At 48.3% G+C, this 12018-nt stretch overlaps 1 protein-coding gene across 2 annotated transcripts in view; it reads left to right on the forward strand.

The window, feature by feature from the left end:
• The window catches only part of MVB12B (multivesicular body subunit 12B), a 104442-nt gene that overhangs the window by 74781 nt on the left and 17643 nt on the right, over window positions 1-12018 (forward strand). For both annotated transcript variants that reach the window (XM_075579408.1, XM_075579406.1), the window contains exon 8: window positions 7456-7511. In XM_075579408.1, coding sequence (XP_075435523.1) covers window positions 7456-7511 — 56 coding nt within the window. The remainder of the gene's footprint in view (window positions 1-7455; window positions 7512-12018) is intronic.

Genomic DNA, 12018 nt, shown 5'->3' on the forward strand with positions numbered 1-12018 from the left:
AAAAACTGTTATTCTTGAACTGGATCCCAGAGCAGAGGAATTTACCCCCTTAGGTCCTGATGAATCAGTGATAGATGATTGTGAGTCTTCCCCTAGTACAGGGCCCGCAATATCTGAGTCAACTGTACCATATGAGTCCCCTAAGGTGGAAACCGAAGTAGACGTCATACCTCCAGCATTAGTCACACGTCCTAAGAGGAAGACTAGGCCCCCCATGAGACTGACCTATGGCTTACCGGGAGTTTCAACTGAGGTCCCTATGTTTAGTACTCTTTGATGGGTAGTACCCATGACTCTGGAAATAGGAGATGTAGGGGAATGTAGCATTCTTGTTACCCCCAAATGTTCCATCTGTCAAAACTGTTTGTGTCGGATCTACTGTACCTATGAATGTTATGTACCCAGAGAGGATTTAATTATTAGATTAGATAAATGCATTGTTGGTTTATCCTGATTGATGGGGACATCAACATTTCAGCAAAGGGAGGATGTAACCCCCTGTGTCTGCTATCAGCACAGGACATGGCATGTGACTGTGCTTAGCCAGTGGAATAACCAGTTGGTGTCAGTTGGAAGGGGATTGCTGAGGGGACTGGGGTGGCAGTTTGTTTTGATATGGTGAGGCTGCTGCAAACACTCTGCAAGGGCCTGACCGATCCATGAAGTGAGGAGACTGGTGGATTTTGCTGGCCAGTACAGTGACACATCAGGGAGCCCTGCAACAGCTAATGGGAGAAATATCAGGATATAACAGCCAGAGGAAAGAAGGAGATCCCCCTGCATTGTTACAGCCAGAGGAAAGAAAGGGATCCCCCTGCATTGTAACAGCCAGAGGAAAGAAGGAGATCCCCCTGCATTGTAACAGCCAGAGGAAAGAAGGAGATCCCACTGCATTGTAACAGCCAGAGGAAAGAAAGAGATCCCCCTGCATTGTAACAGCCAGAGGAAAGAAAGAGATCCCCTGCATTGTAACAGCCAGAGGAAAGAAAGAGATCCCCCTGCATTGTTACAGCCAGAGGAAAGAAAGGAGATCCCCCTGCATTGTAACAGCCAGGGGAAAGAAAGAGATCCCCCTGCATTGTAACAGCCAGAGGAAATAAGGAGATCCCCCCCTGCATTGTAACAGCCAGAGGAAAGAAAGGGATCCCCCTGCATTGTAACAGCCAGAGGAAAGAAAGAGATCCCCCTGCATTGTAACAGCCAGAGGAAATAAGGAGATCCCCCTGCATTGTAACAGCCAGAGGAAAGAAAGGGATCCCCCTGCATTGTAACAGCCAGAGGAAAGAAAGATCCCCTGCATTGTAACAGCCAGAGGAAAGAAAGAGATCCCCTGCATTGTAACAGCCAGAGGAAAGAAGGAGATCCCCCTGCATTGTTACAGCCAGAGGAAAGAAAGGGATCCCCCTGCATTGTAACAGCCAGAGGAAAGAAAGGGATCCCCCTGCATTGTAACAGCCAGAGGAAAGAAAGGGATCCCCCTGCATTGTAACAGCAAGAGGAAAAAAGGAGATCCCCCTGCATTGTTACAGCCAGAGGAAAGAAAGGGATCCCCCTGCATTGTAACAGCCAGAGGAAAGAAAGGGATCCCCCTGCATTGTAACAGCCAGAGGAAAGAAAGGGATCCCCCTGCATTGTAACATCCAGAGGAAAGAAAGAGATCCCCCTGCATTGTAACAGCCAGAGGAAAGAAGGAGATCCCCTGCATTGTAACAGCCAGAGGAAAGAAAGAGATCCCCTGCATTGTAACAGCCAGAGGAAAGAAGGAGATCCCCCTGCATTGTAACAGCCAGAGGAAAGAAAGAGATCCTCCTGCATTGTAACAGCCAGAGGAAAGAAAGGGATCCCCCTGCATTGTAACAGCCAGAGGAAAGAAAGGGATCCCCCTGCATTGTAACATCCAGAGGAAAGAAAGAGATCCCCCCTGCATTGTAACAGCCAGAGGAAATAAGGAGATCCCCTGCATTGTAACAGCCAGAGGAAATAAGGAGATCCCCTGCATTGTAACAGCCAGAGGAAAGAAGGAGATCCCCCTGCATTGTTACAGCCAGAGGAAAGAAAGAGATCCCCCTGCATTGTAACAGCCAGAGGAAAGAAAGAGATCCCCCTGCATTGTAACAGCGAGAGGAAAGAAGGAGATCCCCCTGCATTGTAACAGCCAGAGGAAAGAAGGAGATCCCCCTGCATTGTAACAGTCAGAGGAAAGAAAGAGATCCTCCTGCATTGTAACAGCCAGAGGAAAGAAAGGGATCCCCCTGCATTGTAACAGCCAGAGGAAAGAAAGGGATCCCCCTGCATTGTAACATCCAGAGGAAAGAAAGAGATCCCCCTGCATTGTAACAGCCAGAGGAAAGAAGGAGATCCCCCTGCATTGTAACAGCCAGAGGAAAGAAGGAGATCCCCTGCATTGTAACAGCCAGAGGAAAGAAAGAGATCCCCTGCATTGTAACAGCCAGAGGAAAGAAGGAGATCCCCCTGCATTGTAACAGCCAGAGGAAAGAAGGAGATCCCACTGCATTGTAACAGCCAGAGGAAAGAAAGAGATCCTCCTGCATTGTAACAGCCAGAGGAAAGAAGGAGATCCCCCTGCATTGTAACAGCCAGAGGAATGAAAGGGATCCCCCTGCATTGTAACAGCCAGAGGAAAGAAAGGGATCCCCCTGCATTGTAACATCCAGAGGAAAGAAAGAGATCCCCCTGCATTGTAACAGCCAGAGGAAAGAAGGAGATCCCCTGCATTGTAACAGCCAGAGGAAAGAAAGAGATCCCCTGCATTGTAACAGCCAGAGGAAAGAAGGAGATCCCCCTGCATTGTAACAGCCAGAGGAAAGAAAGAGATCCTCCTGCATTGTAACAGCCAGAGGAAAGAAAGGGATCCCCCTGCATTGTAACATCCAGAGGAAAGAAAGAGATCCCCCTGCATTGTAACAGCCAGAGGAAATAAGGAGATCCCCTGCATTGTAACAGCCAGAGGAAATAAGGAGATCCCCTGCATTGTAACAGCCAGAGGAAAGAAAGGGATCCCCCTGCATTGTAACAGCCAGAGGAAAGAAGGAGATCCCCCTGCATTGTTACAGCCAGAGGAAAGAAAGAGATCCCCCTGCATTGTAACAGCCAGAGGAAAGAAAGAGATCCCCCTGCATTGTAACAGCGAGAGGAAAGAAGGAGATCCCCCTGCATTGTAACAGCCAGAGGAAAGAAAGAGATCCCCCTGCAGTGTAACAGCCAGAGGAAAGAAAGGGATCCCCCTGCATTTGTAACAGCCAGAGGAAAGAAAGAGATCCCCCTGCATTGTAACAGCCAGAGGAAAGAAAGGGATCCCCCTGCATTGTAACAGCCAGAGGAAAGAAAGGGATCCCCCTGCATTGTAACAGCCAGAGGAAAGAAAGAGATCCCCCTGCATTGTAACAGCCAGAGGAAAGAAGGAGATCCCCTGCATTGTAACAGCCAGAGGAAAGAAAGAGATCCCCCTGCATTGTAACAGCCAGAGGAAAGAAAGGGATCCCCCTGCATTGTAACAGCCAGAGGAAAGAAAGGGGTCCCCCTGCATTGTAACATCCAGAGGAAAGAAAGGGATCCCCCTGCATTGTAACAGCCAGAGGAAAGAAAGAGATCCCCCTGCATTGTAACAGCCAGAGGAAAGAAGGAGATCCCCCTGCATTGTAACAGCCAGAGGAAAGAAAGAGATCCCCCTGCATTGTAACAGCCAGAGGAAAGAAAGAGATCCCCCTGCATTGTAACAGCCAGGGGAAAGAAGGAGATCCCGCTGCATTGTAACAGCCAGGGGAAAGAAGGAGATCCCCCTGCATTGTAACAGCCAGAGGAAAGAAAGAGATCCCCCTGCATTGTAACACAGGTTATGTTTTCACAGTAACTGTAGGAAGCAGAAGCTGCATTTGATTGACTCCAGAGCTCCAGCGTAAGGCTATTGTACAAACACCGTCTGATCACAGGGCCTGGGAACTGATATGCAGTGACTGTGAGATATATAAAGACAGAGGCGCAGCGTTAGAGATTGTTTTAGTAGGATTGCAGAATTACTGTGTGGTTATGTGGTAGCCCTGTGTACGTCTCCCTGTTCAAAATGATAGATAAAGTAATATAAAGTTTGTTATAATTCCTTACAGATTTGTTGTGTCTAATTACTCCTGCTTCCCACTCTGTGTACCCCCCACTATAAGAGTTACACCCCAAGTTACAGGACTCAGACCCCCACCTCAGTCTGAGGTAAAATAAAGAGGGGTTACATATACACACGCGTGCGCACATACATGCATATATATACCTGGGAGATCATTGGGGAGGCTTCATCCAGCAGTGCGTCGACAAGGGCTGGGGATCATGATGATATACATGTGTAAGTGTGTGTCTTCCTCATCCCCAGCCCGTGTCTCCCCACTACTGGATGAAGCCTCCCCAATGTGTGCATGTCTCCCCACTGCTGGATGAAGCCTCCCCAATGTGTGCGTGACTCCCCACTGCTGGATGAAGCCTCCCCAATGTATCCGTGACTCCCCACTGCTGGATGAAGCCTCCCCAATGTATCCGTGTCTCCCCACTGCTGGATGAAGCCTCCCCAATGTATGTGTGTCTCCCCACTGCTGGATGAAGCCTCCCCAATGTATGCGTGTCTCCCCACTGCTGGATGAAGCCTCCCCAATGTATGTGTGTCTCCCCACTGCTGGATGAAGCCTCCCCAATGTATGTGTGTCTCCCCACTGCTGGATGAAGCCTCCCCAATGTATGCGTGACTCCCCACTGCTGGATGAAGCCTCCCCAATGTATCCGTGTCTCCCCACTGCTGGATGAAGCCTCCCCAATGTATTCGTGTCTCCCCACTGCTGGATGAAGCCTCCCCAATGTATGTATGTGTATATATATATATATATATATATATATATATATATATATATCCCGTGTCTCCCCACTGCTGGATGAAGCCTCCCCAATGATTTCCCAGGTGCTGCGGTTACAGCCTCTCTTCTCCACGTCGCTCCCACACATTCCCTCCTCCCATCCTCCCATCTTACTTTGGGCGTCTCCGTCTTTTAATCTCTCCCGGAATCCAGCCGGGTTCCATCTTTGTTCAACGATGGTCACTTCTTTCTGCAATATGTCCGGCCCGCCGCCATTTTAATTTCTTCCCCCGTGTAATGATGTCACAGACTTTTGTATGGTTTCAGACGCATTGATTCCTTAAATCTTTGTGTAGTACCCAGCATTCATCTCTCCATATGTCTGGGTAATACCCAGCACGCATCTCTCCATACTTCTCGGTCTGAAGCTTCTGAATTATCTTCGCATTTAGGGTCCAAGTGTCACACACCCACGTGAGCACGGGCAGGATACACGGGTCACATGCATACGTGAGCACGGGCAGGATACACGGGTCACATGCATACGTGAGCACGGGCAGGATACACGGGTGAGACACTTTTCTCTTGAGGCTCAGGGGAAGGTTCCCTTGTAAGATTAATAAAGAAAACAACCAGGGAAGCGCTATATTAGTTGGGATCAGGCTCAGCAGCCAATTTATGTATAAACCACATATATAACAATAGCATAAAATAGCATGATTGAATACACAAAAATATATAAAATGAGTAACACAAGTCTCTGCCAGTTGGAGATTGTCCAGGTGATGTAAGTGCAAATTAATGCCCCTGTCTGATGTGACAGACTCGGGCAAGAGTGACCTTTGAGAGGTATAAATCCAGAGTGGTAGCTGGGATGGAAAGCGCTACCAACTGTGCAGGTATTGAAGTGTGTAGAAATGGGAAGGTGCCGTAGTCATCAAATATGGAAAAAGCTCACCCAGACTTCAAACTCTTTGCGCTGGTGGCTCCTTTTGTTTCCTCCTTCACAGCCTCGCTGCAGAAACTCCGCTGCACAGCTCTCCTGGGCTTGCACACCAGGGATGGAACTACTCACAGGGCGCCGGGTTTCCGGGTATGACGTCACGGCCGGACGTGACGCACCAACCCTTCCCGGCTGTGCCTGGAGCTGCCGCAGCATACAGGGGCTGGGAGCCGAATTTCACACACCTCACACAGCTTCAAAGTTCCACAGCCTCCGCAGTACACTCTCCAAGGGACTCCACATTAGACCACCAGGACTGGGGCAATGAGACAGGGATGCACAAGAGCTGCAACCCCTCTAGACTCCTCCTCCTACGCGTTTCAGCACGTGACCCTTGTAAGATTGTCTGGTTTCTTCCAAATGCCTGAGCAAGGAAATGGAAGCAGGCACACGGTCTTTCTAAAGGTGCAGTTTATTGTGCCACCAAAGGTCCAACGTTTCGGCAATAGATTGCCTTTATCAAGGAGAGGGCTACAGAACATACTGAACATACCACTATTTATACACAAATGGGAGCCCCCTCAATGGCAGCTGAGGCTGACTGTCCAGCATCCTGCAGGACCGCCATCTTTGCCTGTTACAGGCATTGGGGAGGGTGTCTCCTCGTGGAACCCTGAGATCCTCCCCTGGTGGCGCATGACGTCATCACGCCACGTCGCGCTGGCGCTCTGACGTCACGTTGGGGGCGTCGACATCCAGGAGCTAGGCAGCAGTGATCGTGGAGGGGTGAGTACCCATTTGTGTATAAATAGTGGTATGTTCAGTATATTCTGTAGCCCTCTCCTTGATAAAGGCAATCTATTTGCCGAAACGTTGGACCTTTGGTGGCACAATAAACTGCACCTTTAGAAAGACCGTGTGCCTGCTTCCATTTCCTTGCTCAAGTACTTTTGGGATGTCTGGACCTCCCTGGACACAGCGCACCGGCAGATAAGTACCCCCCTCCAGCACCTACCAGCGGTGTGCATGTGCTTCTACATATGACTGTATTTCTTCCAAATGCCTCCATCCCACCTTCATTCTCCTAGTGATTTCATTCAAAAGTTCCCCATCCATTTAAACTTCCTGCCCAAGGAAGGCTATATACTGCTGCGGCACAGTTTATTCGAGCATTTGCCCGTTCTGTGCCGCAGCAGTAGCCTGGCGCGTGCCCGAGTGTGACGGGCGCGTGCCGAAGCAGCGGAAGAGCGCCCTCCGATCGGGGCGCTCTCCCTCCCGCTGCCGGGTCCGCCGGGTCCCCCGGAACCCCCTGCCGCCGTCCCGCAGATCGCGGGACACCAGGGCTCCCTCAGGGAGCCCTGGACGCGCGTGCAGGGGGCGCCGGCTCCCGAAGACGCGTGACCGCGCGTCTATGACGCGCGGCACGCCGAGGGGCGGCCACTAGCAAGCCGGGAAATCTCCCGGCTTGCGGATCTGGCCACACTGCGATAAAGTGTGTCGCCAGTGTATCTATATATATATATATATGTATGTATGTATGTAGGGTTGCGTGGGACGCTATTAGCGACTCCCTCCTATCGGTGGGTCGCGGGCTTCTCTGACAGTAGAGGGGGTAACCTGTGGACCCCCTCTGACTGGCTCTGTGTTCTTGTATTCCAGCCATGGACGGGGTCCCTTTCATGATCTCCGAGAAGTTTGCGTGTGCGTCTGAAGCGGTGAGTACTCCGACTGTCTGTTATATGTAGTGTGTGTGTGTATGTGTGAGATATTTATTTCTTTATATATCTATATACTTAGTAAAGTTATGGTGGGTAAAAAAAAGTGACCAAAACCCTCCACAGCAAAGCTTCAAGCAAATGGAAATATTACTGTATGCAGGTCTGCAACCCCGCCTTTCACCATTATCACACAGCACTTCCACTGCAGCAAGGGATTCTGGGAAATGACATGCTAATGAGCACACAGTGCCACCTTTTGCTTCAAAACCATTTAACATGGTCCCCTATAAGCTTAAGCTTGCTGCATTTCACAGCTGTGAGCACAGCCAGGGTTAAGATGCATAGCCAGTAAACCCACCCACAGACTCTTCCCCTCACACTTAAACACACACACACACATACACGCACACACACTCCCCCTCTCACTTACACACACACTAAACCTCTAACTTACACACACACACTCTCCCAGACACATTCCCATTTACACACACACAATCCCCCTCTCACTTACACACACTACACCTCTAACTTACACACACACTCTCCCAGACACATTCCCATTTACACACACACAATCCCCCTCTCACTTACACACACTACACCTCTAACTTACACACACACTCTCCCAGACACATTCCCATTTACACACACACAATCCCCCTCTCACTTACACACACTACACCTCTAACTTACACACACACTCTCCCAGACACATTCCCATTTACAGACACACAATCCCCCTCTCACTTACACACACACTCCCAGACACATTCCCATTTACACACACACAAACACACATTTATACACACACACACGCACACTCTCCCCCTCCCACTTACACACACACACACACACACACACACACACACACACACACACACACACACACACACACACACACACACACACACACACACACACACACACACACACACACACACACACTTTAATAAGGGTTGACAGCATGCTCTTACCTAATCCTTCCTCTCCCTCCTGTGAGCCGGAAGTTGACGCGACTTCCGGAGCAGGGCGTGGAAGGATCGCAGTGACCGCGCTGCTGCTGCTGAGCTTGGGAGCCACCGGTCCCTACGGTGTGGGTGCCGCCGGGCCCTACGGTGTGGGTGCCGCCGGGCCTGGCACAGCTGGGAGAGTTGTCCCCGCTCTCCCCCCCTGCGGCCGCGGGACCCCTGAGGTAGAAAATCACTCGGCTAAAGCCTGCTACAGAAATCAAAGGATGCGCAGTGTATTAAAACTCATTAAAAATGCTATTAAGAATTTAATTTAAAAAAAACAGTCACTATTCTCTAATATTACAGAACCGACTTAGCTAAAAAAATACATTTTTGCTGCTTTAAAATCCATTTAAAAAAAGAAGAAAAGAATTTACCCTTTTCCAGCCTGCTTATAAACATTATTACTGCTGGAGGGTCCGATATGAAACTATTACACACTAACGTGGTGTCCGGTATACATAAACCGCATGCTAAGGGGTCCGACGTGTGTGTGTGTGTATAACACGCTAAAGGGTCACATACGAATATCTTGCATACAAAGGGATCAGATTCATATAAATGACACGCTAAAGGGTCAGTCACGTATGTATTACACGATACAAACATATCCCATGCTAAGGGTTAAATACCAAAATATTGCACCCAAATGCCTATCTGTTTTATTAAGGGGCGACTGCGTCAGTGGGAATATTAAGAGACTCCATTCCATGGGCTCTGCTGCCCTCGTGTGGTCATCGCATCAAACAGCAGGGTGATAACCCTCCCCCCACAATAAATGAACTGTGGGTTTCTCCTGACTACGGGACAGACCCACAGCCTCCGGTATATCCGGCTCCTACCGGGGAGTGACCTACATCAGGAGCGGGCGGGATGCTCCCTGAGGTTACCGTGTATCCTCAAAGCTAATTATATGTACAACCAGCGTCGGTTCTACACAGGGCCGCAGGCAGATTTCTCGGGGCCAGGACTACAGTTCTGACCAGGGCCTCCCCACCGGGCCACCTCCCCCCTCCCCTACCCGTTGGCAGTGTTGCAAACCCCATTTCATGCCTCACGACCCCCCTCTATTTCCCTCCCTCTTCCCATGTATTTCGCTCCTCTCTGTCTCACCTCTCACTCTCCCCCCTGCATCAATTACCCCACTCTCACTCAATCCCCCTCCTCACACTCATTTACTCCCCCCTCGCACAATTCCCTCCCTCCCTTACACAATTCCCCCCACAAAATATATACCAAAAACCCCCACCCCTAATGCAAAAATCTTCCCACCCCCAAATACATACAAAAAAAACCCTACCTCCCCAATACATATAAAAAACTAATATATATATATATATATATATATATATATATATATATATATATATATATATATATATATATATATATATATATATATATATATATATATGAGAGAAAGAGAGAAAAAAACAGGCGCACACCTAGTGCATTAAAGTAAAACAAATATTTTATGGAACATTAAAAAGACAAATGCCCACTCACAAATCAGAAGATAATAACGAGCATTTATGAGATTGGCCCTCATAAGCCACTGGCAGCGTCTCAGTCAGCAATGGAGTCTTCCCCTACACACGTGTTGTGCAGTCTCCTTCGCCGGAAATGACGTCCTCCCGGCGTGTGTCCCGCAACAGGAAATCCCTCCAGGAAACAAGGACTGTGTCTGCTTCGTTCGTGCTGTTGTACCACCAACGATAGTGGAAATCTGCCAGCTCCTTCTTGTATGGCTTGCCGCTCTCAATGCTGCATCCACAATGTACTGTGTTCAGTGGGAAAGTGCCTCCTCCGTGGGAAAGCGGCAAGCCATACAACAATGTCCTTGTTTCCTGGAGGGATTTCCTGTTGCGGGACACACGCCGGGAGGACGTCATTTCCGGCGAAGGAGACTGCACAACACGTGTGTAGGGGAAGACTCCATTGCTGACTGAGACGCTGCCAGTGGCTTATGAGGGCCAATCTCATAAATGCTCGTTATTATCTTCTGATTTGTGAGTGGGCATTTGTCTTTTTAATGTTCCATAAAATATTTGTTTTACTTTAATGCACTAGGTGTGCGCCTGTTTTTTTCTCTCTTTCTCTCATAGGTATTTTCAAGGGAGTTGTGATCCCTTTCAAACGGGCTGCCATTACCTGGATGCACTTTATTGGAACGGGACTCTATGTTTTTTAAGGTTCTTTTTTTTGGTATTCACCTAAGTTGTTAATATCATTCAATATTTTTATATTTTTAGTATTTTTCAATTTTTTATATAGCATTTTTATTAAAGTTTTTTATTACATGCATATCTTTATAACATAGGATCCTTTTTTATATTACCACCCCTGGCCACCCCATTGGTTGTATCAACACAGTAGCATACATACTCACAGTTAGGCAGGTTGTTTATAGTAGGCGCTCCTTTGTATTTTTGTTTTGTTCTGATATATATATATAAAAACCATAATACTGAGTTAAGTTATGGTGAGTAAAAAAAGTGACAAAAACCCTCCACAGGAAAGCAAATATGCAAATATAACTGTATGCTCATCTGCATGTCTTAGGCAGGTCTGCAACCCCGCCTTTCCCCATTATCACCCAGCATACAGCACACTTCCACTGCAGCAAGGGATTCTGGGAAATGACATGCAAATGAGCACACAGTGTCACTTTTTGCCTCAATAACCATTTTTAACATGGTTCCCTATAGGCTTAAGCTTGCTGCATGGTCACAGCTTTGAGCACAGCCAGGGTTGTTTTTTGTCACTTTTTTTACTCACCATAACTTAACTCAGTATTATGGTTTAGCCTATCCCATAGCCTCTCTTGCATTCCCAGTAAAATCAACCCCACACTGATGAGACCCATCAAGGTCGAAACAGCTGTCTGTGGGTGGTTTTCTGGGTATGCACCTTAACCCTGTGTGTGCTCAAAGCTGTGACCATGCAGCAAGCTTAAGCCTATAGGGAACCATGTTAAAAATGGTTATTGAGGCAAAAAGTGACACTGTGTGCTCATTTGCATGTCATTTCCCAGAATCCCTTGCTGCAGTGGAAGTGCTGTATGCTGGGTGATAATGGGGAAAGGCGGGGTTGCAGACCTGCCTAAGACATGCAGATGAGCATACAGCTATATTTGCATATTTGCTTTCCTGTGGAGGGTTTTTGTCACTTTTTTTACTCACCATAACTTAACTCAGTATTATGGTTTAGCCTATCCCATAGCCTCTCTTGCATTCCCAGTAAAATCAACCCCACACTGATGAGACCCATCAAGGTCGAAACAGCTGTCTGTGGGTGTTTTTCTGGGTATGCACCTTAACCCTGGCTGTGCTCAAAGCTGTGACCATGCAGCAAGCTTAAGCCTATAGGGAACCATGTTAAAAATGGTTATTGAGGCAAAAAGTGACACTGTGTGCTCATTTGCATGTCATTTCCCAGAATCCCTTGCTGCAGTGGAAGTGCTGTATGCTGGGTGATAATGGGGAAAGGCG

Source organism: Ascaphus truei, chromosome 21, assembly GCF_040206685.1.
Source record: "Ascaphus truei isolate aAscTru1 chromosome 21, aAscTru1.hap1, whole genome shotgun sequence".
Lineage (NCBI taxonomy): Eukaryota > Metazoa > Chordata > Amphibia > Anura > Ascaphidae > Ascaphus > Ascaphus truei.